General features: G+C 60.3%; 2 protein-coding genes across 21 annotated transcripts in view; both read right to left on the bottom strand.

Moving 5' to 3' along the window:
• The window catches only part of DMTN (dematin actin binding protein), a 28,442-nt gene extending 18,608 nt beyond the window's left edge, over positions 1-9,834 (bottom strand). For 3 of the 19 annotated variants that reach the window (XR_011994152.1, XM_072719439.1, XM_072719436.1), the window contains exon 1: positions 9,566-9,834. The gene's annotated coding sequence lies outside the window, so the exon portion shown is untranslated. The other 16 variants (XR_011994147.1, XM_072719432.1, XR_011994146.1 and 13 more) reach the window with 13 other exon arrangements.
• Positions 9,835-10,007: 173 nt separating this feature from the next.
• Positions 10,008-15,627, bottom strand: FGF17 (fibroblast growth factor 17). Of its 2 annotated transcripts, none has more exons than XM_026007961.2 (5): positions 15,506-15,627; positions 15,290-15,326; positions 12,194-12,338; positions 11,845-11,951; positions 10,008-10,798 (listed from the first exon to the last, which is right to left on the bottom strand). In XM_026007961.2, the coding sequence occupies exons 1-5, from the start codon at positions 15,538-15,540 to the stop codon at positions 10,505-10,507; spliced, it is 618 nt and encodes a 205-aa protein (XP_025863746.1). In that variant the 5' UTR covers positions 15,541-15,627; the 3' UTR covers positions 10,008-10,504. The 2 variants fall into 2 exon arrangements, with proteins under 2 accessions (XP_025863746.1, XP_025863745.1); XM_026007960.2 differs by having other exon boundaries at positions 10,432-10,798; positions 12,194-12,371; positions 15,506-15,623.
• Positions 15,628-19,085: the final 3,458 nt, after the last annotated feature.

The following is a 19,085-nucleotide window of genomic DNA, read 5'->3' as shown; positions in this document are numbered from 1 at the left end:
TTTTAAATCCTGCTCTATCTGCCAGGACGAGGGTTAGGTTCCTCTAATGCCAACACTATATAGTATCCTCTCACACTCTGATGAAGCATCAGGCAGGTGTGGGTGGGCCCAAAACTGGGTCCCGGCCTAAGAACCCACCTGCTCAAGGCCCTGCCTCATCTTTGCTCCTGGTGGCAGCAGGCCCAGGCCCAGACACCTCCTTCCACTCCTACTTCACACAAATACGCACCTTCTCATCCTGTTTCTCCTAGATCTCTGTTGGGTTTCTGTATCCTTTCTCTATACCTTCCCTCTGAGGAGGCCTCTCTTTCTGAGTCTTCCCCCCCAACTCCTCAGGCTTGCATGGTCCTCAGTATGTTCCTGCTCTGGCCTTTATTTATGGCTGGTCTGGTTGGGGGGTTGTGCTGTCACTTGTACAAGCTGGATTCATAGGGAAGATGCAAGGGTCTTGTGTCCCAAATTTAGCTTTCTGAATTCTGGGGGTATCCCTATTCTGGTGCACACACACACACACACACACACACACACACACACACACGTGAGCTCCAAAAGAGGAATTCCTACAGACCTGCACCCTTAGGTGAACAGCATGACTCAAGTATTCAACATATGGGGAGGCCGGCAGCACGGAGCCTCACACGTGGACACAGTGCTTCACCCACACAGGCAAGAGCCCACACTGAAACAGAGTTGCAAAACCCATGCACCCTCCTTCCAAGATCACACCCCCACTCTCCCAGCAAGGCCCCCCCACAGTGCTGCACAGTGCCACTGACACCCACTCACCCCCACCCACTGATCCTCCCTTGGCACCCGTTCTCCACGCTCACAACCACCCGCATCACATGCTGCCATCCCCTCCCCAAGCTGAGCACATGTACCGGCACACACACAGCACCCCCCCATTTACCTATTCCCTGGGGGCTTTCCTGCTCCCTGTTCCCAAAGCCCCACCACCTTCCTTTTCTTCCACCTGCCCCTGCTCCCCTGACTCTCAAACCCTGGCAACACAGTCCTCTGGGAGGGAAACACCAGGTGCATCTGCCCAGGCAGGGGCACAGCTAACAAGAAGGCACCTCTGGATCCTTAGGGCCTGAATGTCTGCTCAGCCCCCAGCCCTTGGAGTGCTTCGGAGGCTGGTCAGGATGGAGCAGGGGTCAGGCCTGTGGCCACACCCTACCACCCAACCTCATTCTGCGTGTGGTTCTCACTGCAGCCTGGCCAGCCTAGGGCTAGAAAGGGGCTCCCGGGTACCTCCCCACAAGCAGCACACCGGTCACCAACAGCATGCAGGTCTCTGTGTGGACTGGTCCCCTCTCTAGATCTGGGGCTCGCTGGAGGGAGTCTGCCCCCCTTTCTCTCTTCCCCCCACGTTCTCCCTGTTATTCAGCAAAGAAAGAACAGCTCCCCTGCCCACCTCTGTCCTCCCCATGCCATCACTTGGACTTCCGCCCAGCACAGCTAGGGGAAGAGGGTCCTGGGGTGCCAGTATGAAACACCCCATCCCTTTCCCCCAAGTCAGGTTTGATGAGCTCAAACCCAGCTAGTCCCAGGGTCTGGGACCACTCTCCCACTGAACAGGGGCCATAGCTGACCCCTCCCCAGGGAGTCCCAGCCACCACCCAGAGCCCAAAGTGCCCACAGAGGGGAAGAGAGGTGGGAAACCTTGCCACCTACCTCTTCCCAGACAGTGCGGCCCAGATGCTCTGAGGCCCCCAGGCCAGGCCAGGCAGGCACAGGCCCAGATCCCCGGGGGCTGCCGCTTTTTCTCAAGAGCCAAGGTAACAGGCGTCTCTTCCAGGAACCCAGCCGCGCTTTCCCAGAGCACAAATAACAGGAAAAAAGCCGGCTCGGCTCCGGGGTAGGTGGGTGGGTGGGTGGGGGGAGCTGGCACAGGAGGGGACCTACCCTCTGGGCCCCCACCCCCTCGTCCCCACCCTGCTTCTCCCGGAGCTGGTGCTCGGAGCCTGCGTCTGGCGGGCGGGCCGCTGGCTCCCCCGCGGCACCCCCCACCTCCAGCTGATAGCGTGTGGCCGCCCCAGGGTGTGTGTGTGTCTGCTCTTCCACCTCGCTCGCTGCAGCTCAATCCGTTTCAAACAAGAGGAGCATTAACCAGGCATCATGACGAAGCAGAATCGGAAGCAGACCAGGGGAGCGGCTGGCCTTTCCCCTTTCCCATAGTCCCAACCCTGCGACGCTGCTGCTCGCTCACACACATGCACGCGCGCACACACAGACACACACACACACAGCCCCTAAAGCCTCATCAGAAACAGCCAGTTTGAGTTGGGGTGGGGGCAAAAGGGGACTCTACTGATAACCGAGGGGTGACAACACCTCAACACCAGCACCTGCATCTCCTACTCGTCACCTAAAAGCAAGTGACAGAGGCCTCCGGGGGCCCTGCCTCCCTAGGGTGCTAAAGGGCACAGATGTTCAGGGGCAAGGAGAGGGCAAAGATGCCAGAATTGGTCACCCAAGGAAGGATTAACCCCCTCCTGGTGAGGGATGGATGGGAGGATCCTCAGCACCAGAGACTGGGCTGGCCCTGAGGTCACCTGGATCCCCTGGAAACTGTGAGAAGGACCCTGTCGCTCACCAGGGCAGCTGCATCAGAAGGGAATTTCCTGCCCGGTGATGTCCAGGGCCTAGCACAGAACTACAGGATGTGCCTTCCCTGAATGGGAAAACCCTCACCACTCCAGGGCCCTGCCACTGGCCCGTGGTTCTCTCTGGGCTCAGAGCAGTGCCTCATTCATTTGTGACCCCTGGGGGTAGGGGAGGGAGCCCAGCGGGCTGACCTCAGAGGGCTGACCCTGGCCGTGGCCCCAGCCTCCTCTCCACCTCACAGCAGACTTGCCTACCTAGGCAGCCCTTGCTGTTGCCCTGGTAACCGCTGCCCACAGCCGGTCAGCTGATGGTATGAGCTGTCCTTGGGGAAATCTAGAATCTGGGGAGGAGGCTTTGGGGTCTCTGAGTGGAAAACCACAGGGGAAGGGTCTTTAGGGGGACAGGTGACAGTGTGCCCCGGACCTCCTTCTTGAAGAAAAGAGGACAGGAGGGGACAGGTAGGGACGGGAAAGGAGGCATGTTTGGGGTAGTGGAAGGCAGAGGAGAATGAATTCTGAAGGATGGGCTCCAGAAAGAAAGGAGAAATGAAGAAGGCAGGCAGCGGAGTGGCTGAGGAAGAATCGGGCTCAGCTGCTGGGGAGTGGCTGGGAGAGGGCCCTGCAGAAAGGAACCAGAAATTGTGGGGGTGGGGGAAGAAACATTTGGGGAAAAAAGGTCAGGACATGATGCAGGAGGGGGTGTACCTTTGGTGTGGCAGGACGGGCACCAGCCCTTCTGGGCAACCAGCCCGGCCCTGGCAGCCTCTCGGCTCTCCTCCGGTGAAGCCCACCCTTCCCGCCCCGGCCCCACCCGGTCGGCTCTGCACAGCCTCCTGCCACCCTTCCAGGAGCCCAGCGCCGGTGCCTTTCCACCCCAGCGCCGCAGGATCCCCGATTTTCCCCGCTGCCACGTTCCTGCCCTGCTGCCACTCGCCCCCCACCAGACCCCACCCCAGATTTGTCTTCCGGTGCAAGGGTGGCCAGAGGCAGGGCTGGAATGCGCTGTTGCGGGGAAGGACAGCTGTGGACAGGGGCCTGGAAGGAGACTCATGACGAATGGATCGGAGCCTCTGGGCCCGGGAAGAGGGGGACATTCTCCTCTGCGACACGAGCACGTTGGATGGAATGGGGAAGCCAAGCAGCCAGGGGCAAGGGCAGGGGGGAGGGGAGGGCTCTCCGGTACCTTCAGGGGCCTGGGGCGTGGGGCAGGAGCACCGCGGCTTCCTCGGTGACATACACCTCCATCCCTCGGCGCATCTCCTCTCCGCCTCCTGTTGCCAAGACAACCTGCCGGCTCAGCGGCGGCGGCAGCAGGGAGGGGGGAGGAGGCGGCGGTGGCTCCCACTGCCTCCTCAGTGATGGAGGGAGGTGGCCTGAGGTCTGCCTCCGTGCTGGGGTGGGGGTGGGGGAGCTGCCGCCCGGGCCAGGGCTCCCACTGAGTCTCCCCTACCCCATCCGGGAGTCTGTGGGGTTGGCTCCCGGGGCGGTCTCCGGACACCCCTAATTCAGGGCCCGACAGCAGGCGGGCCTTGCAGAGGGACGCAGCACTGGACAGTGTCCCTCATTCCAGGAAGCTAGGTGTGGAGCTGGGGAGGAGTGATCGGAACAGGGAGGGATGACCGTGTAGAAGGGTCAGAGGGTGGCTCCCAGCAGGAAGACAAGGCCCTCTCCACGCCCCCCCCCACAAGCATGGCTAGGGTGGACATGGGGCTGCGGGCCCAGAAGCCTGCCCCCCTGTGGGACCTCCGCTAGCACTGAGCACCTCCTCCCAGTCCTAAACCCTCTCTTCCCCTTGACCAAAGGGAAAGTCTTCCAATCCTGCAGAGCCCGGGCCGCTGCCCCCCACTCTCTAGGAATGTCCTTCCACGGGGTGGGAGAGCCACCTTGCGCAGGAAGAGTCTGCCACCAGCCAGCCCTGGAACCGAGGGGACTGCAGAGTTAGGGCTCCCTCTGTCGACCTGAGGCGTGGTAGCTGTCAAGGTCATTCCTCACTGAGAGGGATCCTGGTGTGTGTGTGTGTGTGTGTGTGTGTGTGTGTGTGTGTGTGTCTGGGTGTGTGGGTGGTGGGTGTCCACGGGGAGGGCACAGCCAAGCCAGGAGACCCTTCTCTTCGCCTGCCCTCCTCCACCTCTACCTCCCCTCCGGTCTTGCCCGATGGTGGGACTTGCTCTGCCCAGCAGCCCCTTCCTCCTGAGACAGCCCCAGACTCCTCAAGGCCAGTGGCCCATGCTCCCCACGCCCGACGCCATTGCTTGCCTGCCTCCCCTTCAGGCTGGGGTGGGAGGGGAGGCAAAATCTTCCTCCCAGAACCGGGCAACACTGAACACCTGTGCCGGTTGTCCAGGCCTCAGGGCAGGCTCCCTGGGCACCCCTTGGCCATACCCAGCTGCTAAGGGGACTCGCCTACCTCTCAGGAGTGCCTTGAGGCCTTGAGGATGACCCCTGCGTCCACGACCAGGGCTGGGGCTCCTGCCCCTCTCAGGCAGGCAGTCCCAGGCCCCAGACACGGAGTCCTTGGCTCCCTTCTGTGGCAGGATCACTGGTGCCAGCCGTCCTGACTGGACTCCGGCCCTGCCACCAGCCCCCTCCCAAGGCCTGCGCGATAGGCCTCTCTCCTCTGCCTCACTCCACTGCCCCTCGCCCCGCCCCATGCCCCAACCTGCTGAGACTGGGAGCACCAGGGACTCTCCCCTCTGCCTGGGCCATCTAAACATTAACTCCCTGGGAGGCTGACTAGGGCACCCAGGCACCTAAGGAGAGGGGAAAGGTGACAAAGAACTGGGCCACGGGAATAAAAGGACGGACAAGGGCCCAGAAGTGACCCTTTCTCAAGAGTTTGGAAGTCACACCCCTCTACCTCTGTGCACTGGACCCTCTGTCTCGTGGACCCCAGACCCTCATCCCCCAGCATGCTGCCATCAGACCAGCCTCTCCACCAAACCCAACCCCACAATTGCACGGTCACTCTCAAAACCCCTGCTGCTACAAAACTTTTCATAATGTGACCCAATCTTTCCTGCCTCTTCTCCAGGCAGACATGCAATTGTAGCCAAAGCCATGGGCTGCTCACTTTCCCCCGAAACACACCTCACATCTTCCTGCCTCAAAGCCCTTTTTTCTCATGCTCTTTTCCCTCTCAGTATTTTCCCTTGAATGTCTTCTCTGCTGAATGAAATCCTGCTCATTCTTTTATTTTTATTTTTTTGGAGGGAGGGACAGAGAGAGAGAGAGAGACAGAGGATCTCAAGCAGACTCCCCGCTGAGCTTGGAGCCTCAAGACCCTGAGATCACAACCTGAGCTGAAATCAAGAGTCAGACACTTAACCGACTAAGCCACCCAAGCACCCCTGAAATCCTTAAAGACCATGCAAGCCCCAGCCTTTCCCAATGCCCTGGCCCCATGTACTCTCTCATCCCAAACCCACCATGCCTGGCCGGAAGTGGAAAACAGCCCACTCAGGCAATGAAGACAGGCAAGAATCTAGACTGTAATGCTCACTAGCTGAGACCATGGATGAGTTAATATCTCTGAGTCTGAGCTCGCCCACACATGATATGGGAATAATCTCAGCCCCTGAATAACAGGTTACATGTGAGCATGCCTTGCAGGCTGCCTGGCACATCTCCAGAGTTCTGTACACATTTGTGTCCTTATTTCCAATAGCTCCTATCTCCTTTTCCCCTCTTTTAGGATGTACCAAGTGCCTCTTTGCTATCTTAGGTGCAAGAGAGAGATTTCCACAAGTCCTTAAATTTCAAGTGCCTCGAGATCTTGACATCTTTTTTGTTAACTGAAGGGTTAGTACAGTGCTTGTACATTGTAGGGGATAAAGAAATATTTGGATTAACCGCTGAGGACCCGTCCTCACCCACCTCCACCTAAGGATGGAAGGTGGAGGCAGGATTCTCGTTCTCATTCTGCCTCCAACTTGAGGGTGTTGGGCCAAAGACTTCTTTCTGGACCTTCAGTTGGTTTAATTCCCTCAACAAATACTTAATCTGTGTAATGTACTCTGCTGGGGGTTACTACGGGGGAAGCAAAGACTGACTACCCCTATACGGAGGCACTTGTTTTGTGCACAACCATTACACAAGCACAAATAAGTACAGTTCTGGACAAGCTGGGATATGTGCCATTAGGCAAGGGCAAGCAGGTGGCCAGAGAGCCCTGTGGCACCAGAGACCACCACTAGCCCAAGAGAAGGGGCAAGTCTACAGGGCAGAGCGGACAGCAGCAGTCTGGGCATGCAAGTGTTCTGGAGAAAGGTGTGCTGGACAGTAGGAACCTCATGATCCAAGACGGGCACGGGGTGTTGGCCGGACAGCCAGGGTTGCTGTTTTGCCAGAGCTCCTGGAGGGGACTTACAGGGACAGGGCTGGGAAGGGAGGTAGAGCAGGATTGCACAGGAGCCTTGAGAATCATGCTAAGGAGTCCACTGGTGATCACATAACATGGGCAGAGCTGTGGTTTAGGGTGGGGTAGGACGAGCAGAACAAACCGTGTGATGTCCTGGAGTGGGTGGGGGTGTCGGGAGGCAGAGACAGGGCTTGGAAAGCTACTGTAGTAACGGAGACGGACCCCCGCGAGGTCTGGCAATGGTGCAGAATTTCTGAGTTTGGAGAGAAAGCAGCGGTGTGCAAGGGGGTGACAGCTGACGTGCTGCATTGCTAGCAGAGGCTCAGCAGGGAGAACAAGGCGAGGAGGGAAAAGCAGAAATCTTAGGGAATGTTTCTATGAAGAGGAGCCAGGAAAGAGAAGGGTCCCGGTGACAGAGGATGAAGAGGTAGGAAAGAGCTTCAGAAAGGGGGGGGGGGGTCCTCCACAGAGTCCAGGGCTATGGGGCTGAGGACAGCTAGGTCTGAAGCCAGAGAGGTCACTGGCCACTGAAGAATAGGGACAGGGCTCAGGAGAGTGACTTAAAAAAAAGCCAGCTTGCAGGGACCAGAGAGTGAATGGATTTCCCCCTCTGCCTCATCTGGCTGTTGGAGGACAGGACAGAGGAGGGCAGATCAATACGCAGGCTATTCTTAGCTGGAGGTCTTGGTAAGCCCAACCAGCACAGGATCCGAGGCACCTGCTGCCCTCCCCCTCCACTTGGTCACATCCTCCCGGAGATGGATGCGCTCATCTAGCCCCAAGTCTTCCCCCACCATGTCCACCCCCATCCTCACACTTGCTTCGAACCTTCTGGCACACAGAAAGCAGCCAGGGCGGCTGCAGCCAGCTGCGGGGTGGTCTGAGGTCCTCAGGGGAGCCTTCTCCCACCGCCCCATGTTAAATCCCCTGAGGCCCCATTATCAGAGATCCATTCCTTTGGCCTCTTCCTTTGAGCATCTTTGAAATCATCCCCAGTTCAGGGGACTGAACAGACTTGCCCAGAATATGAAGAGGCCCTCTGGATGTGGAGCCTGGACTTGGCAGAGGCACTGAAAGGTGTGGTGAGAAGGTTGGGAGAGCCAAACCCGAGACCCAAGGCCACCAGCAGGCGTCAGCCCTGCCGGCTCCTCTGGGCTCAGGGCGGGGCTAGGCCCCCTTGGAGATGGCCCCGGCCTCGAGGCCGCCGTCCTCCCTCACCCAGTGCGCTCAGTGTCTCCTCACCAGGTCTCACCTCAGAAGGCAAGAAAGGAAACAGTGAGGGCTTTCTGGAGTCGGCCCCCAGAGGCCTGTCTGTGCTGGGGAGGTCAGAGAGAGGGAGGGAGGGGCCGAGAAAGGCAGAGAAGAAAGCAGAAGCAGGACAAAGGGCTCGGTCCACCTTTGAAGCTGTCTCTAACCCGAGCCAGGGAGGGTGGGGTGGGTCTGAGAGCCCGGCTGGGGGGAGGCAGTCTAGAGTTTTAAAGAATGTCTTAAATTCCTGCGGAAATCAGCAGGATTGTAAGAGCCCCCCCTCCCCAACACACCTCCTTCCCAGCCCCCTGCCCCCCAAGTCCAGACCTCCACACCTGGGGGCCCCAACCCTTTGTCCTCAGGTAATTGCTGGGCGTTGCCTCTGTGTTCAAAATCCCATTGAACTCTCCAGTTATCAGCTGTGGCTCCGGACCACCCTCCCTATCCCCCCCCCTCAGAAAACGACCCCCAACACATCTCCCGCAGTCTTCACCAGGATTAGGGCTCTTTGTGATGGGGTGGGGGTGGGGGGGGAGGAAAGCAACCTGGTGCAAAGCAATTATGACAAGCCGGGGGAGAATGTCTGTCCTGGGGCCCGGGGGACCTCCCTCTAGGCTACTGGCTTCTCAATTGCCCAGGGTTGGGGGTGTCAGGCTGCTCCAGCACCAGCAGAGGAGAGGGAGGAGAGGGGAGGGGAGGGGAGAAGAGGGACCCCCCCACCCCACCCCACCCCCACCCCCACCGCCACCGCCTAGGACTGCGGCTTCACCCACCTCCCGTTCTGACGAAACCAGGCTCCTCCCTAACTTCCCATTCGGTCTTTATTTTTAGGCCATTCTTGGGGAAAGTGGGGAGCAGGGAGGTCTTTCATCCTTTTCCGCTCTCTGCATAACACTTCCCTCCGACAACTTCCCAGAAGGAAGAAGAAGGGGAAACTGAGGCCGGGGGGGGGGAGTTGTCCAGCCCCAGAGGAGCGGCCTGGAGGCGGGGTGGGGGGAGCCCTGCTGGGAGGGGCTTTCCCCTCCGCGAGATTAAAAGCCGGCGCAGAGGAGGGAAGGGGCGGCCTCTATGGCCTCTTGGTTCCACTCCCCAAAAGCACACCTGGAGGCGTCTGGGAAAGCCCACCCGAGAAGCCGGCGGCGGGGGCGTCCCTCCCCTCCCCTCCCCTCCCCCCCCCCCCCCCCCCGGGCCCGCTGCCCCTAATTGCGACTTCCCCTCAGGTGTGGCCCCCGCCCCCGCCCCCCGCGGGGACCCAGGGAACAAGAGGACGCATTCTCGCCCCCGTCCCCCTTCCGCCCGCCCGCCCCTCCCCTCCCCGCCCCTCCCCTCCCCTCCCCTCCCCCGTCCTCACCGCTACGCTGCGATCCGGCTGCCGGCGGAGGCTGCGGCGTCGGGGGCTCGGGGGCCGGGCCCGCTGCTCCCCCCCGCCCGCGGGCTCGGGCCTGCGTCGCCCCAACAGGTAGCTCGGGACGCGCCGCGCAGCCAGGAAACCGGAGCCCGCGCGGAGGGAGGGGCCGCCAGCCTCGGCGGCGCAGGTGCGGGGCCTTCCCGGGCCTCCCGGGCCTCCCGGGCCTCCCACGCCCGCGTGCCCGGCGCCCCGCGCTCGCCGCCCCTGCACCTGCCGGGCGCGCCCCGGCCCCGCGCCTCGGGGAGGCAGCTCCTGCGCGCGGCTGGATCCCTCCACTCCGCCTTCAGATGACCCGTTTGCAGGAAAATGGTTTTATTCTGGGGCTCGAAGTTGGGGATGGGGGTGCAGGCCTGGGTGGTGGAATGTGAAAAATGACCATCCCTCCTTTTTTTTTTTTTTCCTCTCTCTCTCTTCCCTTTTACTTTTCTTTTCTTTTTTCTTTCCTGAAACACCCGCACAGACAAGTCCCTTCCTACAGTCTGGCCAGGAGGGATTTGGAAGCTGGGGGCAGACTGAGGAAGACTCCGCAGGCAGGGTTTAGAGAGGGCCCCCTCCAGACGGCGTGTGCCAAGGCCCGGAATCTGCTGCCCGGTCCACCTGCTTCGGGGAGCCCGAGTCCCGGTCCCGCTACAGCTCCTGGCCCCGGGCGTCTGCCCCAACCTCCACCCCCCAGTCAGGTCTGGGGCGGCTGCCCTGAGGCCCCAGCCCTGGTCTGTGACAGTCCCGCCCCATCCAGCTTGAGGCCTCGCTGCTGCTCCTCGGTCCTCAGGGTCCCCCTTGGGGGGCTCCGGTTCCCTTCCCTCCACCCCAGCCCAGTCTTGGGATTAGGAAGGGAAGGGGATGGGAAGGCTGGTGAGGGGCCGCTGCCCCCTGTGTCCCTGCCTACGTCAGGGGCTGTGGCCTCCGCGTGCGCTTGGTCCGGCGGGTGGGGGCCGAGCCCACGAACTCGAACTGCTTCTGCCTCTCGGCGTGGTTGGGGAAGGGCAGCTGGCCCTGGTAAAGGCGCTTGATGAAGTGGGCCTCTCGCTGGTTCTGGCGGCTGCGAGACGCCTGGCGCGGCCGGCCCTGCCTGGTGAAGGCCATGAACCAGCCCTCGTGCCGTGCATTCTGGAAGGCAGTGTAGTTGTTCTCCAGCACGATCTCCGTGAACACGCAGTCCTTGCTCTTCCCGCTGGGCTGTGGTGGGGGAAGGGGGGAGAGGGGGGGCAGTTTGTCCACCCGGCCTGTCTGGCTCATCTGCCTTTTGGACCCGTTTTGTAGGACCAAGGAGGGAGTGACAGGAGCTGTAGGCCCAGGTGAGATGGCCTGGTGAGAAGGTGCCCCTGTTGAAGAGGCCAAGGTGGGAGAAAGGAGCAAGCTTTGCGTGGAGTCAGATCTGAACTTGAATGCAGGCTTTGGCAGTGTTTAGCTATGCTGAGCCTGGCTCCTGGGACGTGGCATCAAGACCAAGGTTATTCTGCAGCTCAGTGCCCACCCCGTCGGCACTCGGGCCACAGGAGTGCTCCTCAATATGGGCAAATGGTACTGCTGGGTGCAGGGAAAGGAGACAACAGTCTTTGATGAAGGGGCAAATGTGTACAGAATAGAGACTGTCAGGAGCCACACAGCCCCCCGTTTGACCCCATCGATAACCTTGACACTATGTCCATTTTCATAGATGAGAAGACTGAGGCTTGACCAAAACTAGCAAATATTTGGTGAGAACAGCCAGAATCGGAAGCCAGGATTGACAAATGCTAAAGGAAATGGGACTCTCTCTACACGACAGGGCCGGACCTGCCACTGCGGAGTGGTCACACTAGCAGGCGGTTACGCGAGTGGGCAGTTAGTGTACCTTGTCCTGGTGGGGGATCCTGTGGACCCAGTGACCTCGGGGGAGCTTGTGGCCTCCTCTAGATGCACACTCACAGCCCTGATCAGCAATTAACCCTCAACACAGGGGGCTGCAGTATCATGGAGGTGCTACAGTGCTGACTCGTTGATGTTGGGGGCATACCCCATAAATCAGAGCCAAAGAGCCTCATGGATCAGTAAGTGTCCTCAGAGGACTTCTAGACCCACTGGAACTCATTTAAATGGAGAAAACAGAGAGTGGCTGAGTGTTGGGGGGTGAGGAGAAGCAGTCCTGGCTTGGGCCTAGTAGAGGAGAGTGGGGTGCTGTGGGGCACGCAGTGAGATTGATTCATTCAGCCACTGCCCCCCCTTTTGCTCCCAGGTCTCACCTTTCCAATGAGCTTGCCCCTCTTGTTCATACAGATGTATTTCTCACTCTCAGCACCCTTGATGCGCACACGGCTTCCAAACGTGTCCGTCTCCACTATGAGTTTGGCTATGATGGGGGAGGGGGAGAGAGACCTCTGTCCATCGGGGATGCCGGCTCAGGGTTGTGGCAGGGCCCCCCCCCCCCAACCAGCCTGACCTCCGAACTTGGGTGGGGGGCACCGGGAGACCCTCCTCCAAGAAGCCTCTCCCTGCTCTCCCACTCGGCCCTGCCCTGGCCCAGGATCTGGGGATGGACCAGGTTAGGCTGGCCGGTGGTGTGAGTGGCCTCTGGTGAGGGCTGGGTCTCACCAAACTTGTTGCCGTCCTCCGCGGTGGCAGAGATGCGACGCCCGGTGACCTGCACGTGCTTGCCACTGGTCCGGCTGTAGAGCTGGTACTCACGGATCTGCCGCCGGCTCAGCTGGTCGGTCATGGCACCCTGGTCCCTCACGTACTGGTTAAAATTAGGAGACGGGTGATTCTCCCCCTTTGCGGTTACCAAGGGAAAAATAGTGTCAATTTGCTTTGGGTGACACCACCACGGGGCCATCCAGGGGAGAGGGCTGTGGAGGTGAGTGTAATGGAGGCAGGCCATTTGTCCTGGGAAGCAGAGGTGCAGGGGAAGGGTATCTATGGCCATGATCTTCCCAGGCCAGTGGGTGAGCCAGTCATGATCTCTTGGCTCTCCATCTGCCCAGGCTTGGGGGACACTTGGTGGTCAAGTGTAGACCTGGAATCGTGACTCTGGTTGCTGGAAGGAACCTTCATAGTTATGGTACCCAATTTCTGTGTTCTATGGAGGAGGTGCCCTGGGTGACCCAGCTAATTAGAGACAGAAGCCCTGTTGTGCCTCTAGGTTTGGAGCTTGTCTCCTCTCCAGAACTCCAGGGTCTTGACTCCATTCGCCAGGACAACCGGATTTCTCCTTCATCCTCCCCACTGGCCTTGAAGGATCCCATGCCTGGCATAGGCGCAAACACACGCACGCATGCCCAAACACACATGCACACACAGCAGCTGACCTGTTAGGCTTATGGGGGAGCATTATGGGGAGCATTGTTTGGGTTCCTGCAAGTTTCCCCCCCACCTCCCAGGTATTTCTTTTCAGCACTAACTGTGGAATCCTGAGCTCCTGCCTGGCTTCCCCCTGCCCCTCAACTCTGGGTGCTCAGGGCCCTCAGAGAAGCCCGTCCCCCTTTCACTGTTCCTCCCTGGTCTAGGAGTCAGGGAGGTTGAGGCTGCACAGCAAGAGGAGCCATCAGCAGTGGCCCGGTGGGCGCCAGCCTGTGCCACAATGTAACAGGCCAGTGGGGACGATGCTGTTGCCCCCTCCGTGCTTTCCGGGTTCCGCCCACACGTGGTGCAAAGCCAGGACGAGTACCTTCTCCGGCCAGTCTCTCCTTCCCTATCTACAACACTGAGTGGGAGAAAAACAGACCACTTCCTGTCCTCTCTCTCCAGTAAGGTGCAGACCAGATGACATTTCTCAGCTGCTTGTGACAGCTTCAACCCTAGACTAAACTGTCTCTCTGTCCACTGGATCCTGCTGGCCAGACTCCTTCTGTCCCACGTCACTAAGGCCACCTTTATCCCAGGCCCAGTCACAGCCACCTAGGCGACCTGGGCCCAGATCAGCATCTGTTCGAGGCCACTCTTTTGTGGAGGGAGGAGCAGGAGCAGGAAGGATCAGCTTTGAGGAAGGGGGCGGTGAGTGCTTGGCTCCAGGCTGACCCTGTAACCTGCTCAGGGTTAACCCTTCGTGTGTGTGTCACTGCTCATTTCCGACTCCAGAGAGGCCATAGGCTGGGGTGGCCGCCGGGACCCCCACCTATGAGAGCAGGGTCTGGAGCCTCAGAGCAGCAAAGTGTGCCCCACACCCCATCCTGGAAAAACCTGAGGCAGGCATTTGGGGTGGGGGCCTGCCTCCCTGCCAGTGGGTGGGGTCTGGCTGGCCCGGGACCCTCGGTGGGGTCGGCCTGGCCCCAGCCCCCCAGCCTCCTGGCCCAGGTTCAGGCCCTCCGCCCCTCTTGGCGGGCAGCCTCCTTCTGGCTGTCTGTTCCAGGTCAGGAGCAGGGAGGGCCCCCCCGAAGCCCCCTCCTCTCCTTGTCCCCCTTCAGGCCCTGCACAAAAGCAGCCCCACGCCCCCCCCACAGCCCACAGCCCACAAGTCGCTCTCCCCGCGGGACCTGGCCTGTCCCTTTCATGTTCCCGCTGCGGGGGCACCTCCCCTTCCACTGCTGCAGACAGCTGCTTGTCAGACGGCCCCTCAAGCATGGCTATGGTCCGGCCTGCCGGCCCCCCCTCCAGGGGGGGCGAGGGGGCACTTCAAGGGGGAAAGGACAGCTTTGCCACCTTCCCTGAGTCCTGAATGGGGCCTCAGCCAGGCCATAAACGCCCCGGCCAGCCTCACCATTGTGCTAATTCCCCTTCCAGAACAGGTTGGGCCCACCCCCGGCCCCCTCCCGGCCAGGCTGGGGGCTTTCTTCTTGCTCTCCCTGGATGTGTGAAGCAAAAGGCCTGGAACGGGGGCTAGAGCAAAAGGGGGAAGGGAGGGGGGGGAGTTGTCTCTCTCTCTCCCACCCCCCCACTGCTTCAAAGGCAGCCCCTTTCCTTCTCCCAGAGAAAAGGCATTTACCTTCAAAAAAAGTCCCCACTGGATATGAAGAGAAGCGGGCCTCTGGCCTGGGAAAGCCAAGCGATCTCTCCCCAGAGCGGTTCTGGACGAGTGCATTTTAATAGCTGCACTTTTATGGAGGATCACAAAAAGGGACCGAGCCTCGCACAGGGGGCTGAGGCTTGGGGTGGGGGTATGTGTGCATGGGGGGCTGACACGGGGTGGGGGGAGTATGGAGATGCAAACTCTGAATCTTGTCCCAAACAAACCTCTCTGGGCTTGACCTCATTGCCCTGTAGGTAAGGAGTCACCTCGCCCGGGCTGGGCATCTGACTGCCCACGCAATCCCCAGCACGGTGACTCCCCGGGGACATCCTTGTTGTGGGGACTGGGGTAGCCAGTGGACACACAAGTGGTTTTCGGGGACCTCCAAGTATAAGCCTCACCTGAGCCAGAGCCTTGGCCCTGTACCTCCCACTCCAGACTCCATGCATTTAGCTTTTGGGGGAACCCATGTGGCGGGATGCAGAGAGAAGCAGAGACCCCAGAACAAGTAGGGAGGGTCATGGAGGAGGGATAGATAAAGACCTCAGTCAACCCCCAAACCTGCCTTAGCCCCTTCTTCTGGCCTCCAAAGCCTGACACCATTCCCGCCCTCCACCTCAAAAACCATCTGGGTCCAGGGAGAGGCCAGAACCTGGCTCTGTCAGCCCAAAGGAGACTTACCCCCGCCCCAGCTGGGTGGGGTGGGAGAGATGGGGGGAAGCTAGTGGGGTAGGGCGCCCGCCTACCTGGGTTTGACAGCAGAGAATCAGTAGCTGCAGGCACCTGTGTGGGAAGACAAGGCAGGCGCTGGTGTGGGTGCCAGCAGTCAGCCCAGGGTGAGCACCCAGTCACCACCACCCCCGCACCCCCCCACCCCTCCGTGTGGGAGTCCCGGTAAGATCAGGTCTGCCCCAGGCTGGAAATGGCAACAGAACTTCGGCCCAGAGAGGCAGCGCACTTACAGAGTGAGGTTGGGCAGCAGGCGGGTGGCTCCCATCGCCGGAGAGATTTCTTGGGGCGGTTGCCCCCCTGCCCCCAAACTCAGGAGCAGATATGGGCAGTTCCCCAGGGGTAGAGTCCCAGAGAAGCCAAGGTCTCTTCAAGCCACAGGTTTTCAGGGGGGAGAGGAGGAGAGAGAGGGGAGGAGGAGGAGAGAAGGGAGGGGAGGAGGAGTGGGGGAGGAGGGCGTAATTGGGAGACTGAGGTGTGAGGTGTCCACCTTCCCGGCCAGTGAGCCGGCAAAGCAGCCGCTGGCGGGGGCTCCCCGAGCACAGGGGATGGAGCTGCTGGCTAAGGAGGCTGCCCCTGTGGTCTCCCAGGTTTTTCCTGACCCTCAGACCTGGACTGGAGGGCCCCTCCTCCCCTCCCAGGGCCAGCTTCTCGTGCCCTCAGGTCTGATGCCCCACCTCCCCAAGTGGGAGCCAGGTAGCATTCCGGGGCCAGGGGTTGCTGAGTCTGGCTCTGGGGGTGGAAATTCCCAGAAGCAGCCTTAAAAGGAGGAGCCTCCCTCCAGGGGGCAGGCGGTGGGCTTGGCTAGGAGCGCCTGCTTCCACTGCCTCTGTCACCCCTTGCCCCCCCCTCTGCTGTCTGGCCACCAGGATGGAGGTGTTAAGGCTGTCCCGACTGGCAGCAAATAGTGGGTGCAACAGGTTGGGGGCCAGGGATGGGAGACAAGGTGCAGGTAGGGCTGTGGAGGGACCCCGAGGAATCCAGAAAGCTGGCCTGCCGTCTCGGAAAAGACAGACTGGCGCAGTGGCACCAACTACTTGTCTCTGGGCCCGGGACCTTTTTCTCTGAGAGATGCCTCCTCACGTCAGAGGACCGTAGGAGATAACTGCACCTAGCAGACGTCAAAGGCGTCCTATGTCCTGGGCCTCACTCACCATCCGCCGCCTGGGCAGCAGCCACCCCCGGGCCTCCACCCCAGCCTGGCGGCAGCAGCAGCTGCCTGGGATGAAGTGCCCACCGGCCTCTTCACAGGACCCCTGGTCCTACCCTGCCGGTATTACCCCATTCGACAGAGAAGGAAACTGAGGCACAGGGGTATGTAGTTTGCTCAGAATGACACAGCTAGTGAATGGTAGGTAGATCTAGGTTCCTAAAGTCAGTGCTCTTTCTATTCCACGTGGGTCTCTCTGGAGCCTGTCTGCTGTGTGCATGCCCTCCAGGCTGCAATCACCAAGGTCCTGGAAGCTGGTGACCAGGAACTCTAACTGTTCCTTCCCCACGGAAGGTGGGTGGTGGTGACTGTAGAAGCGAGCTCGTGCTTCTGGCTTTGGGGGGGGATCTCTGAGGGAAGCCCCCCCACCCCGCGTAGGGAAGCAGAGCTCACACATCAGCTCTGGGCTCCCCGGAGGTCTAAGTGCCCCCAGGATGGAGAGAGAAGGGGAAATGCTGGTGGTGGATGTATTTACCTAAAGAGATGAGCAGGAGGGCGAAACTCTCACCTCCAAGCCTCCTTCTCACCTTCCTGAGCTACGTCAATCCACAAAATTGTCTGCCACCCCTCCCCCCCCCACAGACCAGCCCCAAGGCCACCTCCTGGCCACCTCCAGCTGTCCAGCCCCAGCACCTGGCTCCCAGCTCCGCCCCAGTGCCCTGCAGGGGCTCAGGGCCCTGTTGAGCCTGCACTGGCCTGGGGGTGCAGTGGTGGCCCTGTCCCTGGGGGAGTCCAGGGTTGGTTGGAACCATACTGGAATTATAGTGTCAGAACCAGAAGGGGTCTTAGACATTCTGCATCTGGTCCAGCCTCCTCACCCACTGGTGAGGCCCAGGGGGGTCTCGCAGCTAGTGAGTGAGTGGCGTGACTCGGACAAGCTACCAGGTGCCCAGACTCCCAGTCCAGTGCTCATCATTTTCTGAGCATGCCCCAGCCTGAGCTGCTTCTCTGCTTTCGCCCTGACTGATGTTCCCGATCATTTCCATTTTCCACATTTGTTCCCTTTGGGGCCCAATTTAAACTCTGTCTCTTCTGCGGAAGCTCCTGAATCTACGTCTCTGCTGTGGTTGGTGCTTGCTCCAGCTCTGTCTCCTGGGGAGCCTGTGACCTCCCCCACGTCTCACCAGCTGCTAGCTCCCAGGTGGGGGACTCAGGGCAACCCCCTCCGGCCCTCAGTCCTGGGATGACAGGTGAGAGAGCAAGTGCTGGAAGGACAGTTCAGGCTTGGAGTTTGGGGTGGGCGGGTGAGCTGGGGGATGGAATTAAATCAAGAGTCAGGTGTGGGGAGTGCCACCTAGCGCGCTGTCTGGGCTCCAGTCCTCTGCCCTCTGAGCCTGAGTGCCTGGTTCCTGTCGGTGGGGGAGGGGCTTGTTGTCACTGGCCAGCCCCCCAGCCCGGCCTGGGTCTCCATGGTAACAGATGCCAGCAGTCAAGCTTGGCCTTGGGGCTCAGCCAGGGGCCGGTGCCAGGGGGCTCTGGGGCATGGCTGGGTAGCCAGTTTCATGGTGCGACATCTGCTCCTTGTCCCTTCCCATTTGTGCACCTGCAGGCCTGGCTTTCTGACTCAGCTTGCTCCTTTACCCCTATGGGAAGGCCAGTGCTGGGCTCTAAGAGGCGAGGCAGCATGGAGAGTGTTCCATGGATTTTTCTCCCCATCCCCAGGTCCTGTCCTCTCCGGGCTGCGTGACCCACCGCAAGTCCCTTCACTTCTCTGGTGTCAGCTTTCTAATTTATAAAAACAAAATGGCCATTACTGATGCTGTCAAAACTGCCACCACCACGAGCATCAACTGAGGTGGACGCTCCCTGAAAAGTATCAAGTGCCAAAAGAGTGGGGGCAAGGGGCCTAGACCCCCTTATGTGGTCCAGATTCGGTTTATCTCAACTTTGACCCACTCTCTCCCTTGACTAGAGGGAGCTGGGAGGCAGAAGGGTCGGGTTCATTAACATTTATGGGGGGAGGTGGCAGGAGGTGGTAAGGGAAGTGAGAAGTAGCCTGGGTTGCCTTGGTTAATCCTCACCCCCCCAGTGCCAAGTTCAACACCCCCCAGCTGAGGCGTCTCACGCCTGCTCCTTCTAACAGCCCAGCTGGTGCAGACACAGAGCCCGCAGAAACCACCTGCAGACCTGCCACTTGTCACCACCTGCTTCGACCCCAGCCCACCCTTTTCCTGTCGAAAAACAGAAGGGCTGGGGCTGGGGCTTGGGCAGGGCAGGGCAGGGCACAGGGGCCCTTACAATACGGGGAGCCCTCCATCCTTGCTGTGTGATCCCTACTGCCTGCCAGCACTTGGAGATGAAATCAGCTGGTTAGCTGTTCTGGACCCCGGGCCGGGTCTGCTGGGTGGAGGCAAAGGGAAGTGCCCCCTGCGAATCCCTGCTTCGCTAGAGCTGGCTGGGGGCCGCCCCTGCCAGGGTCCCAGCTGCCCGGGGGACGTCATGCCCACTCCTGCTTTCCGCTTCTGAGATGTCCTACCTCTCTGGCTGCTGTGCGGTTCAAGACTAGAGCTGGTGGTGGACCCTGGCTCCTCCACCAGCTGTGCGGCCTTGGGGGCAAGTTGTTTTGCCCCCCTGTGCCTCACTTTCCAGGCCTGAGAAACCGG

The sequence above is a fragment of the Vulpes vulpes genome, chromosome 9 (genome assembly GCF_048418805.1).
Source record: "Vulpes vulpes isolate BD-2025 chromosome 9, VulVul3, whole genome shotgun sequence".
NCBI classification, from domain to species: domain Eukaryota; kingdom Metazoa; phylum Chordata; class Mammalia; order Carnivora; family Canidae; genus Vulpes; species Vulpes vulpes.
The sequence above is the reverse complement of the archived record's forward strand: the minus strand, read 5'-3'. Positions and strand labels throughout refer to the sequence as shown.

Bases quoted from the DNA above. Each gene is read 5' to 3' on its own strand.
- FGF17 (XM_026007960.2), bottom strand. From the start codon at position 15,540: ATGGGAGCCACCCGCCTGCTGCCCAACCTCACTCT. The intron at 12,372-15,289 runs GTAGGCGGGCGC...GTAACCGCAAAG, and splicing joins TTCTCTGCTGTCAAACCCAG to GGGGAGAATCACCCGTCTCC. The intron at 10,799-11,844 runs GTGAGACCTGGG...CCCCCACCACAG, and splicing joins GGGGCAAGCTCATTGGAAAG to CCCAGCGGGAAGAGCAAGGA.